Source organism: Bombus vosnesenskii, unplaced genomic scaffold (genome assembly GCF_011952255.1).
Source record: "Bombus vosnesenskii isolate JDL3184/JDL3185 unplaced genomic scaffold, Bvos_JDL3184-5_v1.1 scf7180000015992, whole genome shotgun sequence".
NCBI lineage: Eukaryota > Metazoa > Arthropoda > Insecta > Hymenoptera > Apidae > Bombus > Bombus vosnesenskii.
Window position 1 is genome coordinate 17,023 of NW_022884239.1, and position 25,309 is coordinate 42,331.

Below are 25,309 nucleotides of genomic sequence, written 5' to 3' on the forward strand. Positions count from 1 at the left end.
CATAAAAATCGGTAACACGCGGAAGTTCTACAGGAAAAAAATCAAAAAGACTTGCTGAGCAAGGCAAGAACTTTTCAATAGAAGGTGAGCATAATAATAAATAACACTTGCACGGATGCTTGCGGAGGAGTCGTTGACTATATTAAACTAATACTAATTATGAAACAATGTAACAGTAACGGTACTAGTCGTAATTAACATACTATCGTTAACATTATCGTGATATCAAAATTTCTTCCCACAAGATCACCGATTAATTCCATCGATTTGCGAAATTCTTAGTGTTCGATGATTATCATAGTCGAGGAAAGGTATTTACAAGATATTAACATTCGCATCTAATCACATCTCGTAGCATCGCGACTTATCACGCGTATCGCCTAACCTTTACATGAATATTGAACGAGCGAACACTTCGAACGCATTATGCAAGTGTACGTTACGTTTTTCATTCGCCGGTAAAAGCTTTCAAAAACGAGTTAATGAGCGAATGATACGTGGCATGCGCGAAAGAAACGAATGCTTGCCCATAGAATAGCTGAAAATGATTCGAAAAGTATACTAGCAAAATAACAATAGATTCAGATGATAACTGACCAGTCGACCAGGATTAGTCACAGCCTTTTAACAATTCTATCGATTTTTTGCTACTATTATACTTATTTACTCCAAAGCTAAGATCCTACCTAGGCTAAACTAAACGTTAACTATGACACACAGTTGGAAAATGCACTTATCTTATAAGTAATCATTTATCAATTACTGAGTTCGTTAAGTTCTATTTTTGTTTGCTGAAAGGAAAAAATCTTCCATTAATTAATCATCGCTATATCGTTGTTTGCTATTGTCTTTCGTCTGATCGACAATCATTTACCCATTCCATCGTTGTAGAACTCTTCATTTCTGGTTCCTATAATCTGGTATTTAATATCATCGAATTTATTTTGAAGCACGTGCACGTGCCAAAAAATTAGTTCACGGAAGTTTTATGCATTTCTGTGAAATCTGAAAGGGCAAAATTGCAAAGTACATGTGTGACACGTGGAAATATATAAAACATCGGAAAGAAGCACGCTTTGTAACGTTTAATCGAGGTAAAACAATTTTTTATCCAGCTTCTAGTTTTTTCTTTCGCTTCCTTTATATTCTGAAAAATATGCGTAAAAATCCGCAGGCTACGTATTATGACGTAAACGGAATGGAACGAATCAATAATAGAATAAATTAAATAATATTAATATTAATATAAAAATTATAATAATAATAATCGATAATAAAAGAAATTAAGGACAATGGAACACATATTCGATTTATACTAAATATCCGCGGCTGTCCTGATATTTATTGCCAGTCGCGTACATACGTTCAAGTTATAATTTCTAATACCATTAGAAAGTTAGGAGAATTTTAATCGAGAACGGGCTCTATACCCTTTGAACGTAATTTGTTCGTCACTTAATCGCTGCACGCGGTAAACACTAACGAGCAGCTCTTAAACAAAAGTATTTGTACGTTATGGTCAACAACGGGGTGACTAGTTATTAGCGCGTTCTCCTGTTTCATTGAAATTTTAATTGCATCAACGTAGTACGTTCTATGGTCGACGTCTTAACACAATTGTACGGATCGAATGTCTTTACGTAAAACTGTCCCGTGCACATTGACGATTCGCGGCCAATCAACGATATCAGGCCGAATGTTACGTGCTCAACGCTATTTTTTCGCGTTCACGCTCTCATTGTTTGCGCGAAGGTTCAACGCGTTCGCGCGGCGTACGCGATAATACGCGCTCCGGGAATTTTATCCAAAGAGCATTGTGCGAGCGCAACACGTTGCGACACCACATCCTTTGACTCTCTCGAAACGTCTTAATAACGAATTATGGTGAAATCGAACCATGCGCGTATAGAAAAAAGCAATCGTTTCTAGCCGTTCACTTTGAACACCGCGAAGGTTAATTTGGCAACTACATATATATCCATGTATTGTGTTTCTAACGATTGCCAAATGCTATTTTCATGCATATAGTGATGCCATCCTTTTGTTACGAAGGATTAGCATCAGAGAAATTTTCGGCTTAATACGCATATTGGAAATGTAACGTAAGATTCATCTTTTTTTCAGCAAATATGCAGAGATACGCACAGGTGCGTTTGAGTATTAGAGCACCTACTGGTTACATTTATTGGAACGCTCTAGCGGATTTTACGCTGTAAAACATACGACGTGAATGAAAGTTCGGATTTATAATAAAATAAGCAGAAGATACAATCGGAAAAAGGATCTCAGCAAGACGATAGTATTAGGACAGCGTTAGGAAACGGTAGGCCAAGAAAAGCCGGTCGAAAGATGATTCGTAGAACTAAAGGAAAGTGTTGAGATATTGATCCGTTTCATAGCGCCGATGCGAGCGAAAAGCGAACTAAAAATTGCGCGTTTAAGCACTAAAATGTCTATATACTATCACGAAACTACGAAATATTACTAATCTTCTATTTACAACGAAGCTCGTAAGTCTCGTGACCAATTTACACGAAAAAAGATCGAGTTAGAGACACGATAACGCGTTAATGAAACTTCTAATCTCTAAATCTCTAGAGAGAAATCCTTAAAAGCTGTAGATCCTTAATAAACAATTTACCGATTACGACGATAAGTCCCCTGATGCTCGTAACCAATTTTACACAGAAAACGGATCACCAAAGTTGCAAGACTTTCGAGTTGGAGGGAATGACGCGTTAACGAGAGCGTCGCGACGTATAATGTTTACAAAGTTTGCGTGGAAATTAACACGATCAGGAATAAGCTGGATCGTTGTCACCGTTTACGATCGTGTTTCCGAGATGAAAGAAACAGCTACTATTATGCAATCGATCGTTTCGAACTAGTAAACGGCGTAGCGAAATAAAACTCGGTGTAAGTCTTAACATACGTTCACTAGCAGGAACGTGTTTTATTGAAACTTTTACGACTCGCTACCGGCTGCTCCAGCCGTTGCATTATTTGAATAACATCGAAGGTTGTTGACCTAGCAACCGAACGAAGGTGCGATCCAATTGGATGTGGATGTAATTACACCTTGAAATACCTTTCGTCATCGAGCATTTCCAATTCCCCGCCGAGTGTCCTCCATTTTTGCGCTTAGTCTTTACGCTCGATATCGTCGCGATTTGCAAGCACTCGCTAGCAACAGAATGTGCGATCGTCGTCGCGCGTCGCCGTTTCGACAGAATTAACGTCGTTGGAATCTCACAACGATTGAGAAACCGCATATTTACTTCGCGCGAAAACCACGATGAACGAGTTATGTCTCGTTCGGGCTAATTTCTTTGAAGTAGTCAATGTGTCGATTTTTAATTTATGCTTCAAATATGTAATATCGGAAAATAAGGATAGAAATTTTTTTCCGATTACTTCCAATTTATTAATATTAAATTGAATATACAAATATAAATTGAACAGAGAACGATATTTATTTAACGGAAACTAAATGCAATACTCGTATCTATATCAAATAACTTTACAGTTATTTGATCACTCTCGTCACAACGAATCTAACACACACACACTCTCTCTCTAACAACTCTATCAATTCTCACGACTATTCTTCAACGACTCGAAACCTCTAACGACTCTACTCTTCGACGACTCAATTAGCTCTGATCTTCGCCAATACACTCCTGCTCGGTCGTGCTCGCTCTTGCTCTCGTCCTCTCTCACACACACACACACGCACTTTTCGGCTCACATACTCTGGCCTCTCGATTGCCACTCCTTGAAATGTGGAACCGTACTTCTGTTTTGACGCTGCTTATCTTTTTTCGCGTCACTGTTACTAGGCGCTCTTGGATGTAAACAAACCACGAAAGACAACGTACACGGTGTTTTCTAATTTCAGCCGATCTCCAATCAAAGCTATTCTACGATATTACAAATATTAAGAATCGAAGATCCAGTGTGGAGAATTTGAAGGGTTGACTCTGAGATTTGAGAGTAATTTCAGAGAATAGAAGCTTAATTCCTGCGATTACTTCCTTCACATACTTCCCCTTTTCGGATCTTGACACTACGCAAGTCTCTTTCGGTCGTGCCGTACACCTCGCTGCAATATGTCCAAATCCGCTGCACTCGGAACGCCTAACACCTTCTCCCCTCTCCGGACACTTAACACTTAGATGATCCTCACTACCGCAAATGAAGCATCTTCTTTTCTTCATTGCATCTACAGATTGACTGGGCTTCCCGTTCTTCTGGGTTTTAGCCGGCTTCACAATCGACTTTGCTCTGCGACTCTTCTGCTCTTCGTACATCACTAACCTCTTCCTCAACTCTTTGATTGACGTAGCGCCGTACAATATAGCCTTATTGTTCTCGTCGTCTATTATTCCATCCACTATGTATTCCACCTTTGCTTCCTCCTCTATGTCCACATGGCTGGCTATTTCGAGCATGCGGTACATGTAAGCCAAACATGCTTCATCACTCTCCTTTTTTGTTTCTTCAAGTTTCTGATGTACTTGCCTACTGTTGACTTTCCTCGAAAATTCTTTCACTAGCCCCCTCTTCAACTCATGCCAAGTCCTGGCATGACACTCGAAGCTCGCAAATATGTTCGCTGATCTCTTCAGCAGCTTCCTGGCGTAGACTGCCTTCTGCCCATCCGACCACATGCACGTATCTGCGACTTCCTCGAACGACTCGAACCATCGTTCGACATTTTCACCTTCGTCGCCACTAAACGACTCTAATGCATCTTCGACGTCTCTAAAACTCAGTGTCGAACCAACACATGCCCTTCGACAATATTCATCACGGTCCTGATACACCCTTCGCGTATCTCTCTTGTATCCTCTTGCGTTTTTCTTGTCATCTTCATCCTCACTTTCGTCGTCGCTTTCTTCTTCCGACGATATGTCGTTACCATCCATGGCCGCTTGTAGCCGTGCGCGTAATTCTACTTTTCTTCCCGTCGTTTTTAAACCCAAACTAGCGAGGCGCTCCTTCAACTCCTTCGTATTCATTTTCTCAACATCTTCATCTTCGTTACAATCACGCTCAGCTCTCTGTACGTTTCCTAAATCTCGTTGACCGGTTAGCTCTTCACCGCCCGTCGATCCCTTAGGATACGATTGTCCAGCCCTACACGCCCGATTCAGCCTTGCAATCAGCACTGACCTCGCACCCGATATAGGGAGGTTCATTCGCGCGAGCTTACTCCTCAGCTCCTCCAGCGTCGAACCCTCTTCACCCGACAATCGTTCGTCCCCAACGTTTGCCATTTTTCACACTACACAAACTTAAACAGTCAACGATATCGTCTTTTACCGCACCGCGTACCGGTAAATTCACAACTAGCTCGAATAGCTCTGTTAAACCGTTTCGTTTTCTGTCTTGTCCAATCCCGGACGAGCCCCCAAAAATATGTAATATCGTGATATAATGTATTTACAAGGAGTGGACAATAGAGATGTTAATCAGACAGAAAAAGACGATTGTTGTTCAACCTGAACTATTCACGCCAAACGTACAGAAAACAGCGCAACTAAATAACTAGATAGCGACTCGACTTTTACCAAAACGCAATCAACACTCTCTCGGCAACGCCACTCGCAAACTCTGTCTCCGCTCAACTCGCACTCGGCTCCTCGACTCACACTCTGCTTCTCGACTCACACTCTGGCCGTTGTCGCATTCTATTGCCTTTTTCCTAGGCCCACCGCACACGTGTTCTGCAGACGCTCGTAGCCAGGGTCACGTAGGTCTTTTCCACGAAACTATGCACTTGAAAAGACCGATGACACATTGATGGGCCCGACGGCGCCTCGGCTCTCGCGACATTGTTCATAGTTCGCCCGATATTTCTTAGGCCTTTCGTCCACGATACTACATATATGTAGTGGTGTACTGGTCATCTTTTTTTCACACGTTTTTAGCTTTTTAGCTGTTTGTGTATGGGCGCCTAATCAGCCAATCAGAAATAGCCGGTATTCTATGAATCCTTCTCTTCAATGCTCGAAGAGCTGGATATTTATCCAAAGCTGATGCCCCAAACATATACTCGAAATTTTCAAGGTCCGCTGCAAACACGAAGTCCGCCCATGTCGTCTGAAAAAAGGTTTGTATACATTTATTTTGTACCTCCTCTATTAAACAATTTTTTAATTTACCTTGAAAAATGTGAAAAATCGAACTCTTAACTAAAGATCACTAGCTTTTTAGGAAGAATTTGGATTTTTATTTATTGTCAGAATTTAATCTTCATTCTCTTTGCTTTCTTCAATATTGCCTCAACAAGTTCCTGTGGTTCACGATACTTGAAATATATACAATGTTACCAGCGTGGAAATTGTCTTGGAAACTTGGAAAATCTTTCAAGAGGAACAACATTGCTAACTGAGATTCGAGAAAGGAAAGGTAAGTAAATCCTTGCTTCTACTTAGAGCTTTTTTATTTACTTCTGACGAGTGAAGATCTGTTATTAAAATTTGATTAAAAGTACCAAGAATGTCGAGATATAAACAACCATTTGTGGAAAGGTCAGGAGAAGCAGAATTATCGAATAAACGTTATATAACTCTTAGTGATTAAGTAAGAGAAGAGAAACGAGAAAAAAGTCTTTTATCTAGGTCTTAATAAAGTATACTATATTTATCTCCATATCAAGAATAACAACAAGATATAAACAGTCTTCTAGAAATTGAGTAAATATTACATAATTACATCTTGAGCAATATTTTGCGTCTTAGCTTTTGCTTAATCATTATGATAATCTTAAATATCTGTAAATTATTCACAGACTCTTTGCATCTTCTATACAGGTATCTCATGATCATGTGATAACACACAGAAAGAAAAAATAGAGGAAAAAACAGCGTAAAAAAAAGTTGCGTAGGAGTATCGTCGCACTACATCATTCGACAATTGATGCACGTCATGGCGATCGTCACGGTTTAAAGCAGGCCATCAAAAACACGTTTGTTATCGTACGGAAAAATCTGCGACGTTCCAGCTGTTCAGATGCATCGAATTGTGAATCATCGGCGGTACGAAGCAAGGCGAGGGGCGTAAATAGAGAAAGAAGAGAAGAGAAGGATTCGCATAAATGATAAAATATAATCGTTCGTTCCTCGTCGATGGCGGATGGATGGCTTTAATCGTGGACGATATCGATACGATTATATTTTATACATTTGAAACAAATATAAAAGACGAGCAAAAACCAGAGATACGATCGTTATGATATTATTCAATCGGTAGCCTATTTACCTCGTTTTTTGTTCACCTTCTCTGTCTAGTAATAATTTTTCGATTCGACTGGCGTGACGTTACGTTGGCGGTGTAAAAACACGATTTTAAACACCTGCGGATAGTCCATTCGCTTCGATTTATATTTATGCGATCAACGCGCGGATCGTTAACGCATTATGCAGACAGCAGATGTTACGTAATCACACATATCGTAATTGGAAATTAGTAACGTTATCGCGTACCAGGATCTTCCTGTCTTTGATCATCGAGTAACACTTCGTTGTCCTCGCTCCTTCCGCGGATAACCAGCGTTTATCATATAGAGACAGGAACTTGCAAAGAATAAAAGTTGTAGAACGTTGAAAGGCGCTGAGAGAAACGTGATGTTATCCCGTTATTCGTTAACGCAACGCAGTTAAAAAAAATCCCGTAGGAAGATTACGATAATAGATAACCTGAGTCGAGTGTTTGTCGGGGGATCTAAAAGATTCTTTCGAGTTGAGCGTCTGAGATTGCAGAGAAGAAAATTTTGAAGCCATCGAATTCGTGATGTCGATAGAAATCTTCAGTTGGAATCGTTGTATCATAACGTAGTCTGCTTATTGTCGATAAGACTTTACTAAACTAAAAGTGACTACTAAAAGTTTCTATCCTCTAAATTCTATCTACGATTCTATAATCTAAAAACTGACTTTTGCAAACAAACTGTAACATTCGCTTAACGGAAAGACATACGTATCTTGTTTGTACTCGTCTTTTCACAATGAATTCTTGAACGTCTGTCTCTGTGGTGAGACAAATGCAAAGTCATCTCATCAGTTACTCACCTTGCTTCAAATTGCTACGATTGCCATCGGTTTGGATACTTGCGATTGTTTCGTTATGGCTATATTAGGCTCTAGGTTGCAAGGTTAGGGTGTTGTCCTGAAGTTCCAGAGGGGCCCCGGCGTCCTTTCGTCTCCGACTCGGCCATCCTGACACTTACACGTCCTCGTGTGTGGCCTGCTGGCTTAGTCTACCCGTCGGGGCTTCCACCACGCAGGCATCGACCCGGCGCTCGTCCTCGGGGCAATGTTTTTCTTCTCGCCGCGATGGACAGCGAGACGCGATGTGTCCCGGCATGTGGCAGTGAAAGCACAACGCTTTTGGTGGTGCAGCCGGTCGGCTTTCCTCCGGGCGTCGGGGGTCCTTCTTCGGTTCCCACTTCGCCCTCTTGCGGCATTCGAATGTCGGATGTCCGTAAATACCGCAGTGGCCACACCTGGTCCAGGGGGCGGGTGACCTGCCTCGTTTGTTTCCGGAGCTCGCTAATGACTTCCACGGCGGGGGCGTTGGCCACTCCGTGTATAGGAAGGGCTTCATTTCTCTTTGGAATTGTTTCACCGACGTGATGTCACTCATGAGCGCTAATCGTTTAAAACGTTCATCGCGCGAGCCCAGCAGATGGAGGGCGGTGGCGGCGAGTACCTCTTCCCTGGTTGAATTTCGCCACTTCGACCCCAGGAGGGTGATGATACGATTTCCGTACGCTCCTGGTGTTTCGCCGTCCCGCGGTAGTTCCTCGGCTACCTTGATTAGCGACGCGGCTGCTACTTCTTGGCCACCGAAGTGCACGGCGAATTGTTCCTTAAAATCTGGCCAGGTGAGCTCGTCGCCGTTCATTATCTGCGTAAGCCAATACGCTGCCGGACCCTCTAGGGCACGGTTTAGGGCAGAATACAGTGCGCTGTTTTTCAGGGGGTGGTCCCTCATGAGCAGGCCGAGCTCGAGTCACATTCCGAGTCCGAGCTCAAGACGCCCTCCCGGGCAGGGCTCGCGGGAGATTGCGATTCCGTGTTGGAGTTCTCCATCGTCCGGTCGCGGGTGGGGTACCTTTATTGTCGATAGTGGCACTAGTGACGAGGGCCTCAGGCTTGATAACGAATCCGCGGCCAACGGGAGGACTATCATATAAAAAGCAACAGGATACACGAAATAATATAATTCTGACTAGGACAACATAAACGCAAGAAGTGTTGATATTGAAAAAAATATTTAATTTTGTATATAAATATTTTCATATTTAAAAAAGTTTCCGGAAGCAGGAAGATTTACAAACAAATAATATCATAAACCGAATGTTTCATGATCCTTTTCTAATTAGAGTGTGTGACAGCATGTGAGAACGTTTCTTAAAAATATGACTTATTGCAATTACTTAATCGCAATTATAAACGATTAAGACCTTCTCACAACGAGGCAATCTATCCAAAGTATAAAACTCGTTATACTTGATGAGAAAACAAATCTCTACTTAGGTTTCATTTCGTTTCATCGCGTTCATAAAAAGTGAATTTGTATGAACACATCGTGCAATTTAGTAATTAGGACCGTTGATCTCGCTGCAACATAGATGGATAGAAAAAATCCATTTAAAATGATACAACGTCGGGAAGACAATTATGAAAATTATAAATGGAACACAAGATAAAATTGTTTAAGATTAATTCTTCTTTTTTTTTTTAATCGCGAGTGTTTGCAAACGAAGTTTCAATCTGTTTACAATGATAGCAATGAGAGGAGGATGTCCATGAAAGTTATAAATGCGATATTGAATAACATTTCTGCGAGTGGGTTTGTTTTTCGTTACAAATGTTTTTTAAACGAATCTGCAATCTGTTGGAAACTACGGAACAGTAACGGGACGACTGATAGGGAAATAAAAAAGATCGCGTTTTATTTGAACAGACAAATCTTTGAAATCTATTCGAAAGTCTATTTGAAATGGTACGAGCTGGAAAAGAACGGTGAATACTATAGAAGAAGGATTAATTAAAATTCTTATTAATCTGTACGCTTTGTATATTAAATACCTTGATCGATGCCAAGATAACAAATTATTATACAAAACAGTGAAGTATCCACGTCTGACATTAATATTGAGTATTACCATTACTGTAATTTAATTTTTAACCGATCCTGAAAATTCCTTAGAACGTAAAAAGTATAAAATGTTACTGTGCATTTCAAGATTAAATGCACTGTAATTTAGAAACAGTTATGAAGCGGAAACAAATAATTTATTCAGAATAAGAATTCTACGTAATCATGTTAAAAAAAAACGTACTTATAACGCGTTTAAACTCCAAATATGTAAAGACAATAAGGGAAAAAAATTAAACGAAGAATCGTATTTTTTGTAAATTCACACAAGATTTTATCCAAAAAAAATTGGCCTGTACCAATATTTTTATTTGTCGTTACAAGTTACGAGGGTATTAAAAAATTGGCCGCGAATGGACCAGAGATAAGAATTTATCAGACTTGCTCGTGTCATTGAAACAATAGCATTCTTTGGCTTTTATGTAAATTCCAATAAATTATGATAATGTTCGTGGAGACATTATTGCTACCTATTTTATCTGTCGTGATCCAAATTGATTTGTGGCTACGTATGTATATATATATATATATATATATATATATATATGTATTTTCTTTTGTTCTTTCTTTTTAATTTATGTGATCTGAGAATTACATTTCTGAGAGTTCGGTGAAATTCGATGCTTTATTTTTATCAGTAGAATCTTCCTTGTCATTGTCAGAGCGCGGACGTTTACGCGTTTACGGAAAGTTTAAGGATACAAAAATACAGAAAAATGTAGAAAATATGCAAGAATATGTAAAATATCGAAAGTACAGTACTTCTAATAATACTTAGTAGCATGCTTACAAACAAATTTCTTTTGTATTTCTTGAAATTGCGTAAAGATTCGCGGTAATTATCGGATTTTTGTCCTCTTTTATCTGCTTTTTTTATTCGCAACTTATATGAGATATGAATTAATATTCAACGACGTGCGCTCTGTGCCACGAAATGAATTATCTCGCGTTAAGACTGCGGCAATTCTTACGTTTGATATTTCATTTAACGAACAGCCGCGCGTTCCTGAGTTTAAAAACCGCCACTCTGAACTTACGCTGAGAATAATATCAGGAAAAGCGAACGAGAGATGATTAGAAAGAAAATGCGAGGAGCAGTGAGGGGGATATTACTAGACTGCGCTTTTTTGTGCAAGTATAGCAGGATGTTTGGGAGTGTAAAATTTTAACGAATGCGTATAATATGAAAAAATATATGAAATATCCAAGGTATAGTTTTATTAAACTTACTTTTTATAATGCTTCGTAGGTAAAACAATTTTCTATCCAGATTCCACTTTCTCAATTATATTTTCAAAAATGCTCGATAAGGAGTATGTTACGACCGTTCGCGGAGGGACGCGGTCGCGAGGAAAACGCGTCAGCGAGAGGCGTAAATTCTCACTACGATTCGGTGAATCGACGCCGCGAAGTAGTCGTTCCCCTGTTTCTATTAAGATAACACAGGTGGTTAAATGAATATGACACAGTAGTAAGTTATATTTCACCGTTTATTCCAACAACTTATAACGAAAACAGTTACGCTGATGCGTATGTACGAGATGAGCGAGTGACTGATCTGCGGGTGTGTATACCCGGTGGAAGGATGTTGACCGTTCGAAGGATGTAAAATCAGTACTGTCTTGGGAGACGATGCTGTGTCGGAGGAAAGCTAAGGATGGGTGTGTCTAGCGCACGGGACCATCGGATTTGATGGTGCCGATGTTAGTTAAGAGAGTGAGGGAAATAGGCTTCGTTGTTAATTGGTTAAACGAAGGGTCTTAACTTTTTACTTTACTTTTTTAATTGTACGACGATTTACTTTTTTAATTGTATCCCCCAAAATATGGACCTGCTTAACGTTTAGATATTATTATTTTTTTCGTTGTTACTTGATACGGCTAGCAATTAAATAGTGAGAATAAGAAGAATTGGAAGTGCCATTTTCGAAAAAGAATTTTGGTTTTAAATTGGAAATTAAATTTGGTTTGGACATATATGACACAATTTGTATGGACAATGAAGAGTACGAATCTACGAATTTCGAGGTAAAAGTATTGATATATGTATCGATATTTCTGGTCGTTACAATATCTCTAATCAATACAAAGTTCTAACTGAATGTTAGAATGTTAAACGTTAAAACGTTTAAAACGTTAAAATGTGTATCGAATCGTTGTAATTCCAAAGATGTCAATTGATGTAATGTAATAATAAAGTATAAAGTATAATAAAGTATAAAGTATAATTTCGTCTGTGGTATAATCTTTCTATTCCATTTTGTTACGTCGCACCGCGAGCAATATGGCAACCAGATGTCACCGGATACTCGCAGCGTATCCTCCATAGTTTCAAGTACCTTCCATAAATCTCATAGATTTCCTAGAAAAGGTCCTTCAAACCAAACAAACGTCTGTTTCCGAAGAATTTCTAAAGACTATTGTCTACCCCGACTGGACAAGGGAAAGTTAGTTTTTCTCACGTATGCTGCAACTTTCCTCCCACTAACCACTTTCTCTCGAGGGCGGTTAAGACCCTTCGTTAACCAATTAACAACGAAGCCACTTCCTTCACTCTCCTAACTAAAATCGTCACCAACAAATCCGATGGTCCCGTGCGCTAGACACACCCATCCTTAGCTTTCCTCCGAGACAGCATCGTCTCCCAAGACAGTTCTGATTTCACATCCTTCGAACGGTCAATATCCTTCCACCGGGTAGGACACACCCACAGATCAGTCACTCATTCATCTCGTACATATTCTCAACGCGAGAATTGATTGTAATTTCAACAAATAAATAAAAAAAAAATCTCGTACATACGCACCAGCGTAACTGCCTTCGTTATAAGTTGTTGGAATAAACGGTGAAATATAACTTACTATACTGTGTCATATTCATTTAACCACCTCTTATCTTAACCGAAACAGGGGAACGACTACTTCGCGGCGTCGATTCACCGAATCGTAGCGAGAATTTACGCCTCTCGCTACTGCGACTGCGTCTCTCCGCGAACGGTCGTAACACATTGATCGACAGAAGTACTAAACCCTAATAACATAAATTTACATATTTTCTCTTTCCCAGCCACCAGTTTTATAGATTTTTCTATCTTCTGTACTACTTTTATCCCTTTTATTTTTTCTTACATGAGATTATTGTAAATTTAATATCATTTGTTCGCAATATTTGTTATTTATCTTTCCTTCAATTTGAAATTTCGCGCTTCAATGTTGTGTGTTGTTCGACGTTTTATCGAACGATGTTTATCGAACTAGTTTATGAATACATACATAATCATTAAAGAATCTATAAACCTTACTAGTTTGTTTTTACTAAGTTTTGTTACAGAAAATATGTTCTCATAAATTTTCAACTTTAATTTATGGAAATTTATTAACCTTAAACTATAAAATCATTCAATGAGTCTTTCCGGATGTTTTTATGTAGTCATAATTTCACATATCAGCACAGCTCCACCAATAGGATAAGAGTTACGTGGAAGCAACAGGGGGGAAGAAGAACATATATTGATCTAAAGGTTATTTTTGTCTCATTCAAGTTTCTGTTAACCGGCTTGGAAATTTCCTGTGCTTGTTTCGACTTTGAAGTCTTAAAAAAAAAATTGTAAGTAAATAGTATATATATAGTATATATATCCTGAATCAAAGTTTCTCTTTATAAATAATAAACCGTTTAAAAACTATATTTTGTATGTTTTTTCCTTATTCATAATTAAATAATAAATATGAAATACTTCTACAGAAAGCCGACATCCTTCAATTAACCGAACAGCAGATGATTTAAAAATTAGTAGTTGAAAGAAATAAATGTTATTACATGTTCATAATTGATCGATAAATTTAAGTATAAAATTAGAAAATGTTTCTTCTTTATTGATAACTAAATAATACAGATAAGATACAAGATACTTGTACGAAAAGTCGGCGCGTCGTTCAATTAACGGAACAGCAGAGGATTTGAAAATTAGTAGTTGAAAGAAATAAATGTTATCATATGTTCATAATTGATCGATAAATTTAAGTATGCAATTAGAAAATGTTTCTTAAGTTTGGAAGAATATATAATCATGCTGAATGTTTTATAGTTACGAAAGTTGTATACAAACATACATTGTACATACGACTAGTAATGGTACTAAATTACTGTTAGAGAGTCTTGGGTGTATAGAACCATATGGTTAAATTAATACTAGAGATAACGAATCGTGCGAATGTAATTAATATTTTGAAATGCGTTGTTTGCATTAATTGATAGTTTTCTTATAAACTTTTTTATAAACAATTTCATTGTTATAGAAAAAAAATAAATGCCGGTAATATGTCTATCCTACTTAAATAGAAAGTGCAATATTTTGTTATAATATTTGGCGCAAGTTTATACATTATTACATCCAAAAATAATATTCTTTTTATATCTAAGCTATATTAAAATATAAAGATACAAATAGCTATGCGAGTAGTTAGTAGTTGATGCTTTTTACTTAAATTGTCTTATAATTCATAATTTGTAATAATATAATTCTTGTCATCAATGATTCTTTGTTTTTACTTTGTATATATTATACTTCCAGGAAGATGCCGCTCTATAAATTGACTTACTTCCCAGTTACGGCATTGGCAGAACCAATCCGTTCTTCTTCAGCTATGCTAGTATTCCATTTGAAGATGAACGTATCAAAAAGGACGTCTGGCCAGAAATAAAGCCCTGTAAGCTTAAAATTTAAAGAAATTCTGTTTCTTAAATCTCATCTTTCCTAATTTAACTAAAGTAGCTAAATAAAGTAGAACACAATTATGCAGAGTATAACAGAGATTATTGTTTACTCTCCATTCCTCTATAAGATATGTGGGAGAACAATAGGTATTGTTAAGGAGACAATGCCCTTTGTTTGCTGATAAATTATCAATAAATTAAATTATATCTTTCCAAAACAGATAACAGGAAGCTAGATATTTAAGAAGCATCATAATCTGTTTGTTCGATAGAATCTTTGATTCTATTAGTTGTATGTTTTTAGTGACTCCTTATGGCCAGCTTCCTATGCTCGTAGCTGATAGAAGGAAGGTTGCTCAGTCTACAGCTATTTGCCGTTACTTAGCCAAACAATATGACTTAGCTGGAAAGACTGACTGGGCAAATCTTCATATTGATGCCACTGTTGATACTATTCATGATATTCGTCATAGTGAGTATCCAGTGCTGTTTTGCATAAATCTTATGAGAATCTTGATAACAGATAGTACATATCTGTTCAGGTATTTATTAGTTGAAATCCGATTTAATATTTGATTTAATCGAACGATACACGTATGTCAACAATACAAGACAAAGGATTAAAAAGGATTGTAATTCTATCTTCAGTATCATTTAAATTTCGCACAACACTGTATTCAAATTAGTATAACATTAGCGAATAATATTTAACTGAAAACAAATTTTCAGAAATTGTCGCCTTCCACTATGAGGAGGACGAGAAGGTCAAAGCTGCAAAATGCAAGGCTGCTGAAGAGACGCTGCTGTTCATTTTAGAACGTTTGGACCAGCAAGTGAAGGAAAATGACGGCTACTTCTACGATGGTACTCTCTCTTGGGCTGATTTAACATTCGTTGCTCTGCTCGATTATTTGAACTTTATGTACAAGTCTGATCTGATCGAGAATTACGAGAATCTGAAGCTGCTGGAGAAAAAGGTCCTCCTGCCCAAGATCAAAAACTGGATTGAGAGACGCCCAGTTAGCGAATTCTAAACTTCACGATTGCTTATGGTTTTATAAGCGTTTAAAGATTGCGGTCTTAGTGTGTTGAGAGAATGAAGAACGAATCGTGTTGATGGAAGTTTGTATGGAATATACTGATTGCTTTTAACATTCATTAGTTCCAGTTATTACCGATATTTTTGTCATTTAGTTAGGGTTTTCCCTTTAGATTACGTTGTGATAGAGAACTATTATTTGTGTATTCCTACAGAAACATACGAACTATATAAACTGTTGACACGATGTTGTGCTTTTGTATTATAGAGATAATAATAAAACCATCAAACAATCATTAATTATGTTTTTTATTATATTCATTAAGAATTGAAGATTACCTCCTTGGTGATCTTGATAATATCGTATTTTACAAATGTTGAACAAAAAAAAATGTATGATTATTTTATTCAATACATTATGAGGGTTGCTTTAAAAAAAATACGAGTTACATATTTCTTTGAAAAAAGCATGATTTTTATCGATACAATAATGTTCTTCTGTTATCGCTTTAAAGTTGAGTACTTCGTTGATTACACGAGAGAACTCGCCTACAGCAAACAAGATACGACCGTGTGTAAAGTAATTAATCTGTTTGCTCGTTGCTAGCTACACATAAGGCTTGCGTAAAAAAAGATATGCATTTCAGTTCAGGCGGAGAATTATGTAGGAAGTCATTTTGTCGATAAATAACTTAGTTAATAGAAGATCAAATTTTCATGTACATAAATGTAAGTAACGTTCAAGTATCAATCATTACATACAATTTTTGTATAATTCGATATCTTGGTCACTTACATCTTACAAATGATATATAGATAATATTTTAAGTTAACGCCATTTTTTCTTGTTTTCTCTGTACTTTTACTATTCTTCCAAAAATATCAAAGGATCGATGACTTCAAATTAAACTAGAATTGCTTCGGTATATTGTCAATCAATGGCTATTTGTATTCACATCTATATCAAAGGAAAACCGATTGCAAAATTAATTACCCTTGCAACTCCGCAATCTGAAACTATGTGTGATCGACCTTGAAGATGACAAATCTCAATGTTTGAAATAGTACAAAAAGATGATAATTTAATTTCGCTTTATCAAACTGTACAAAATTTGTATACATATACAGAAAAAAAACGGAGTTCAAACATTAATCAACATGAATTATCGGTTATTATTGCTGAGTAATTATTAGGATTAGAGTTTTGGAGTATCGATCGTATCGAGTTTTAACTATCGGTTTCCGCAATTTATTGTTTTTCTAAATTATGTCTAAATGGTATCAGTTTTTGAATATTTTATAGTTTACACTCCAACATACTGACGTAAGCTATCGAACATAATTGTAAATTATGCAATATCATTTTTTTTATATTTCATAATCTAAATTTCAATCCATTTTTTGTATTTAACATCCCTTTCTTCTTCAAAAAATCTTAATTTTTTTTTGGATAAAATCTTGTGTGAATTTACAAAAAATACGATTCTTCGTTTAATTTTTTTCCCTTATTGTCTTTACGTATTTGGACATATTAACAGATCGTGCAATTTAGTAATTAGGACCGTTGATCTCGCTGCAACATAGATGGATAGAAAAAATCCATTTAAAATGATACAACGTCGGGAAGACAATTATGAAAATTATAAATGGAACACAAGATAAAATTGTTTAAGATTAATTCTTCTTTTTTTTTTTTTTAATCGCGAGTGTTTGCAAACGAAGTTTCAATCTGTTTACAATGATAGCAATGAGAGGAGGATGTCTATGAAAGTTATAAATGCGATATTGAATAACATTTCTGCGAGTGGGTTTGTTTTTCGTTACAAATGTTTTTTAAACGAATCTGCAATCTGTTGGAAACTACGGAACAGTAACGGGACGACTGATAGGGAAATAAAAAAGATCGCGTTTTATTTGAACAGACAAATCTTTGAAATCTATTCGAAAGTCTATTTGAAATGGTACGAGCTGGAAAAGAACGGTAATACTATAGAAGAAGGATTAATTAAAATTCTTATTAATCTGTACGCTTTGTATATTAAATACCTTGATCGATGCCAAGACTTTCGAATAGATTTCAAAGATTTGTCTGTTCAAATAAAACGCGATCTTTTTTATTTCCCTATCAGTCGTCCCGTTACTGTTCCGTAGTTTCCAACAGATTGCAGATTCGTTTAAAAAACATTTGTAACGAAAAACAAACCCACTCGCAGAAATGTTATTCAATATCGCATTTATAACTTTCATGGACATCCTCCTCTCATTGCTATCATTGTAAACAGATTGAAACTTCGTTTGCAAACACTCGCGATTAAAAAAAAAAAAAAGAAGAATTAATCTTAAACAATTTTATCTTGTGTTCCATTTATAATTTTCATAATTGTCTTCCCGACGTTGTATCATTTTAAATGGATTTTTTCTATCCATCTATGTTGCAGCGAGATCAACGGACAATAAGGGAAAAAAATTAAACGAAGAATCGTATTTTTTGTAAATTCACACAAGATTTTATCCAAAAAAAAATTAAGATTTTTTGAAGAAGAAAGGGATGTTAAATACAAAAAATGGATTGAAATTTAGATTATGAAATATAAAAAAAATGATATTGCATAATTTACAATTATGTTCGATAGCTTACGTCAGTATGTTGGAGTGTAAACTATAAAATATTCAAAAACTGATACCATTTAGACATAATTTAGAAAAACAATAAATTGCGGAAACCGATAGTTAAAACTCGATACGATCGATACTCCAAAACTCTAATCCTAATAATTACTCAGCAATAATAACCGATAATTCATGTTGATTAATGTTTGAACTCCGTTTTTTTCTGTATATGTATACAAATTTTGTACAGTTTGATAAAGCGAAATTAAATTATCATCTTTTTGTACTATTTCAAACATTGAGATTTGTCATCTTCAAGGTCGATCACACATAGTTTCAGATTGCGGAGTTGCAAGGGTAATTAATTTTGCAATCGGTTTTCCTTTGATATAGATGTGAATACAAATAGCCATTGATTGACAATATACCGAAGCAATTCTAGTTTAATTTGAAGTCATCGATCCTTTGATATTTTTGGAAGAATAGTAAAAGTACAGAGAAAACAAGAAAAAATGGCGTTAACTTAAAATATTATCTATATATCATTTGTAAGATGTAAGTGACCAAGATATCGAATTATACAAAAATTGTATGTAATGATTGATACTTGAACGTTACTTACATTTATGTACATGAAAATTTGATCTTCTATTAACTAAGTTATTTATCGACAAAATGACTTCCTACATAATTCTCCGCCTGAACTGAAATGCATATCTTTTTTTACGCAAGCCTTATGTGTAGCTAGCAACGAGCAAACAGATTAATTACTTTACACACGGTCGTATCTTGTTTGCTGTAGGCGAGTTCTCTCGTGTAATCAACGAAGTACTCAACTTTAAAGCGATAACAGAAGAACATTATTGTATCGATAAAAATCATGCTTTTTTCAAAGAAATATGTAACTCGTATTTTTTTTAAAGCAACCCTCATAATGTATTGAATAAAATAATCATACATTTTTTTTTGTTCAACATTTGTAAAATACGATATTATCAAGATCACCAAGGAGGTAATCTTCAATTCTTAATGAATATAATAAAAAACATAATTAATGATTGTTTGATGGTTTTATTATTATCTCTATAATACAAAAGCACAACATCGTGTCAACAGTTTATATAGTTCGTATGTTTCTGTAGGAATACACAAATAATAGTTCTCTATCACAACGTAATCTAAAGGGAAAACCCTAACTAAATGACAAAAATATCGGTAATAACTGGAACTAATGAATGTTAAAAGCAATCAGTATATTCCATACAAACTTCCATCAACACGATTCGTTCTTCATTCTCTCAACACACTAAGACCGCAATCTTTAAACGCTTATAAAACCATAAGCAATCGTGAAGTTTAGAATTCGCTAACTGGGCGTCTCTCAATCCAGTTTTTGATCTTGGGCAGGAGGACCTTTTTCTCCAGCAGCTTCAGATTCTCGTAATTCTCGATCAGATCAGACTTGTACATAAAGTTCAAATAATCGAGCAGAGCAACGAATGTTAAATCAGCCCAAGAGAGAGTACCATCGTAGAAGTAGCCGTCATTTTCCTTCACTTGCTGGTCCAAACGTTCTAAAATGAACAGCAGCGTCTCTTCAGCAGCCTTGCATTTTGCAGCTTTGACCTTCTCGTCCTCCTCATAGTGGAAGGCGACAATTTCTGAAAATTTGTTTTCAGTTAAATATTATTCGCTAATGTTATACTAATTTGAATACAGTGTTGTGCGAAATTTAAATGATACTGAAGATAGAATTACAATCCTTTTTAATCCTTTGTCTTGTATTGTTGACATACGTGTATCGTTCGATTAAATCAAATATTAAATCGGATTTCAACTAATAAATACCTGAACAGATATGTACTATCTGTTATCAAGATTCTCATAAGATTTATGCAAAACAGCACTGGATACTCACTATGACGAATATCATGAATAGTATCAACAGTGGCATCAATATGAAGATTTGCCCAGTCAGTCTTTCCAGCTAAGTCATATTGTTTGGCTAAGTAACGGCAAATAGCTGTAGACTGAGCAACCTTCCTTCTATCAGCTACGAGCATAGGAAGCTGGCCATAAGGAGTCACTAAAAACATACAACTAATAGAATCAAAGATTCTATCGAACAAACAGATTATGATGCTTCTTAAATATCTAGCTTCCTGTTATCTGTTTTGGAAAGATATAATTTAATTTATTGATAATTTATCAGCAAACAAAGGGCATTGTCTCCTTAACAATACCTATTGTTCTCCCACATATCTTATAGAGGAATGGAGAGTAAACAATAATCTCTGTTATACTCTGCATAATTGTGTTCTACTTTATTTAGCTACTTTAGTTAAATTAGGAAAGATGAGATTTAAGAAACAGAATTTCTTTAAATTTTAAGCTTACAGGGCTTTATTTCTGGCCAGACGTCCTTTTTGATACGTTCATCTTCAAATGGAATACTAGCATAGCTGAAGAAGAACGGATTGGTTCTGCCAATGCCGTAACTGGGAAGTAAGTCAATTTATAGAGCGGCATCTTCCTGGAAGTATAATATATACAAAGTAAAAACAAAGAATCATTGATGACAAGAATTATATTATTACAAATTATGAATTATAAGACAATTTAAGTAAAAAGCATCAACTACTAACTACTCGCATAGCTATTTGTATCTTTATATTTTAATATAGCTTAGATATAAAAAGAATATTATTTTTGGATGTAATAATGTATAAACTTGCGCCAAATATTATAACAAAATATTGCACTTTCTATTTAAGTAGGATAGACATATTACCGGCATTTATTTTTTTTCTATAACAATGAAATTGTTTATAAAAAAGTTTATAAGAAAACTATCAATTAATGCAAACAACGCATTTCAAAATATTAATTACATTCGCACGATTCGTTATCTCTAGTATTAATTTAACCATATGGTTCTATACACCCAAGACTCTCTAACAGTAATTTAGTACCATTACTAGTCGTATGTACAATGTATGTTTGTATACAACTTTCGTAACTATAAAACATTCAGCATGATTATATATTCTTCCAAACTTAAGAAACATTTTCTAATTGCATACTTAAATTTATCGATCAATTATGAACATATGATAACATTTATTTCTTTCAACTACTAATTTTCAAATCCTCTGCTGTTCCGTTAATTGAACGACGCGCCGACTTTTCGTATAAGTATCTTGTATCTTATCTGTATTATTTAGTTATCAATAAAGAAGAAACATTTTCTAATTGTATACTTAAATTTATCGATCAATTATGAACATGTAATAACATTTATTTCTTTTAACTACTAATTTTTAAATCATCTGCTGTTCGGTTAATTGAAGGATGTCGGCTTTCTGTAGAAGTATTTCATATTTATTATTTAATTATGAATAAGGAAAAAACATACAAAATATAGTTTTTAAACGGTTTATTATTTATAAAGAGAAACTTTGATTCAGGATATATATACTATATATATACTATTTACTTACAATTTTTTTTTTTTAAGACTTCAAAGTCGAAACAAGCACAGGAAATTTCCAAGCCGGTTAACAGAAACTTGAATGAGACAAAAATAACCTTTAGATCAATATATGTTCTTCTTCCCCCTGTTGCTTCCACGTAACTCTTATCCTATTGGTGGAGCTGTGCTGATATGTGAAATTATGACTACATAAAAACATCCGGAAAGACTCATTGAATGATTTTATAGTTTAAGGTTAATAAATTTCCATAAATTAAAGTTGAAAATTTATGAGAACATATTTTCTGTAACAAAACTTAGTAAAAACAAACTAGTAAGGTTTATAGATTCTTTAATGATTATGTATGTATTCATAAACTAGTTCGATAAACATCGTTCGATAAAACGTCGAACAACACACAACATTGAAGCGCGAAATTTCAAATTGAAGGAAAGATAAATAACAAATATTGCGAACAAATGATATTAAATTTACAATAATCTCATGTAAGAAAAAATAAAAGGGATAAAAGTAGTACAGAAGATAGAAAAATCTATAAAACTGGTGGCTGGGAAAGAGAAAATATGTAAATTTATGTTATTAGGGTTTAGTACTTCTGTCGATCAATGTGTTACGACCGTTCGCGGAGAGACGCAGTCGCAGTAGCGAGAGGCGTAAATTCTCGCTACGATTCGGTGAATCGACGCCGCGAAGTAGTCGTTCCCCTGTTTCGGTTAAGATAAGAGGTGGTTAAATGAATATGACACAGTATAGTAAGTTATATTTCACCGTTTATTCCAACAACTTATAACGAAGGCAGTTACGCTGGTGCGTATGTACGAGATTTTTTTTTTATTTATTTGTTGAAATTACAATCAATTCTCGCGTTGAGAATATGTACGAGATGAATGAGTGACTGATCTGTGGGTGTGTCCTACCCGGTGGAAGGATATTGACCGTTCGAAGGATGTGAAATCAGAACTGTCTTGGGAGACGATGCTGTCTCGGAGGAAAGCTAAGGATGGGTGTGTCTAGCGCACGGGACCATCGGATTTGTTGGTGACGATTTTAGTTAGGAGAGTGAAGGAAGTGGCTTCGTTGTTAATTGGTTAACGAAGGGTCTTAACCGCCCTCGAGAGAAAGTGGTTAGTGGGAGGAAAGTTGCAGCATACGTGAGAAAAACTAACTTTCCCTTGTCCAGTCGGGGTAGACAATAGTCTTTAGAAATTCTTCGGAAACAGACGTTTGTTTGGTTTGAAGGACCTTTTCTAGGAAATCTATGAGATTTATGGAAGGTACTTGAAACTATGGAGGATACGCTGCGAGTATCCGGTGACATCTGGTTGCCATATTGCTCGCGGTGCGACGTAACAAAATGGAATAGAAAGATTATACCACAGACGAAATTATACTTTATACTTTATTATACTTTATACTTTATTATTACATTACATCAATTGACATCTTTGGAATTACAACGATTCGATACACATTTTAACGTTTTAAACGTTTTAACGTTTAACATTCTAACATTCAGTTAGAACTTTGTATTGATTAGAGATATTGTAACGACCAGAAATATCGATACATATATCAATACTTTTACCTCGAAATTCGTAGATTCGTACTCTTCATTGTCCATACAAATTGTGTCATATATGTCCAAACCAAATTTAATTTCCAATTTAAAACCAAAATTCTTTTTCGAAAATGGCACTTCCAATTCTTCTTATTCTCACTATTTAATTGCTAGCCGTATCAAGTAACAACGAAAAAAATAATAATATCTAAACGTTAAGCAGGTCCATATTTTGGGGGATACAATTAAAAAAGTAAATCGTCGTACAATTAAAAAAGTAAAGTAAAAAGTTAAGACCCTTCGTTTAACCAATTAACAACGAAGCCTATTTCCCTCACTCTCTTAACTAACATCGGCACCATCAAATCCGATGGTCCCGTGCGCTAGACACACCCATCCTTAGCTTTCCTCCGACACAGCATCGTCTCCCAAGACAGTACTGATTTTACATCCTTCGAACGGTCAACATCCTTCCACCGGGTATACACACCCGCAGATCAGTCACTCGCTCATCTCGTACATACGCATCAGCGTAACTGTTTTCGTTATAAGTTGTTGGAATAAACGGTGAAATATAACTTACTACTGTGTCATATTCATTTAACCACCTGTGTTATCTTAATAGAAACAGGGGAACGACTACTTCGCGGCGTCGATTCACCGAATCGTAGTGAGAATTTACGCCTCTCGCTGACGCGTTTTCCTCGCGACCGCGTCCCTCCGCGAACGGTCGTAACATACTCCTTATCGAGCATTTTTGAAAATATAATTGAGAAAGTGGAATCTGGATAGAAAATTGTTTTACCTACGAAGCATTATAAAAAGTAAGTTTAATAAAACTATACCTTGGATATTTCATATATTTTTTCATATTATACGCATTCGTTAAAATTTTACACTCCCAAACATCCTGCTATACTTGCACAAAAAAGCGCAGTCTAGTAATATCCCCCTCACTGCTCCTCGCATTTTCTTTCTAATCATCTCTCGTTCGCTTTTCCTGATATTATTCTCAGCGTAAGTTCAGAGTGGCGGTTTTTAAACTCAGGAACGCGCGGCTGTTCGTTAAATGAAATATCAAACGTAAGAATTGCCGCAGTCTTAACGCGAGATAATTCATTTCGTGGCACAGAGCGCACGTCGTTGAATATTAATTCATATCTCATATAAGTTGCGAATAAAAAAAGCAGATAAAAGAGGACAAAAATCCGATAATTACCGCGAATCTTTACGCAATTTCAAGAAATACAAAAGAAATTTGTTTGTAAGCATGCTACTAAGTATTATTAGAAGTACTGTACTTTCGATATTTTACATATTCTTGCATATTTTCTACATTTTTCTGTATTTTTGTATCCTTAAACTTTCCGTAAACGCGTAAACGTCCGCGCTCTGACAATGACAAGGAAGATTCTACTGATAAAAATAAAGCATCGAATTTCACCGAACTCTCAGAAATGTAATTCTCAGATCACATAAATTAAAAAGAAAGAACAAAAGAAAATACAAATATATATATATATATATATATATATATATATACATACGTAGCCACAAATCAATTTGGATCACGACAGATAAAATAGGTAGCAATAATGTCTCCACGAACATTATCATAATTTATTGGAATTTACATAAAAGCCAAAGAATGCTATTGTTTCAATGACACGAGCAAGTCTGATAAATTCTTATCTCTGGTCCATTCGCGGCCAATTTTTTAATA

At 35.8% G+C, this 25,309-nt stretch overlaps 1 protein-coding gene, 1 long non-coding RNA gene and 2 pseudogenes across 3 annotated transcripts; 2 read left to right on the forward strand and 2 right to left on the reverse strand.

Annotated features, from left to right (window-relative positions):
* Nucleotides 1–5,934: 5,934 nt before the first annotated feature.
* LOC117241492 lies at nt 5,935–9,138 on the reverse strand. Its single transcript, XM_033507407.1, has 2 exons — nt 8,076–9,138; nt 5,935–6,105 (listed from the first exon to the last, which is right to left on the reverse strand). Exon 1 carries the CDS (start codon nt 8,998–9,000, stop codon nt 8,230–8,232), a length of 771 nt encoding a protein of 256 aa, XP_033363298.1. The 5' UTR covers nt 9,001–9,138; the 3' UTR covers nt 5,935–6,105; nt 8,076–8,229.
* LOC117241493 lies at nt 6,162–7,912 on the forward strand. Of its 2 annotated transcripts, none has more exons than XR_004495015.1 (3): nt 6,162–6,414; nt 6,497–6,701; nt 6,797–7,912. It is a non-coding gene; the product is annotated as an uncharacterized LOC117241493 (long non-coding RNA). The 2 variants fall into 2 exon arrangements; XR_004495016.1 differs by having other exon boundaries at nt 6,819–7,912.
* Nucleotides 9,139–14,742: 5,604 nt separating the features above from the next.
* Nucleotides 14,743–16,224, forward strand: LOC117241494 (annotated as a pseudogene).
* A 3,361-nt stretch (nt 16,225–19,585) lies between these two features.
* On the reverse strand, nt 19,586–21,067 carry LOC117241495 (annotated as a pseudogene).
* Between the last annotated feature and the right edge of the window lie 4,242 nt (nt 21,068–25,309).

Coding starts and splice junctions, on each gene's coding strand:
- LOC117241492 (XM_033507407.1), bottom strand. CDS start 9,000: ATGAGGGACCACCCCCTGAAAAACAGCGCACTGTATTCTGCCCTAAAC.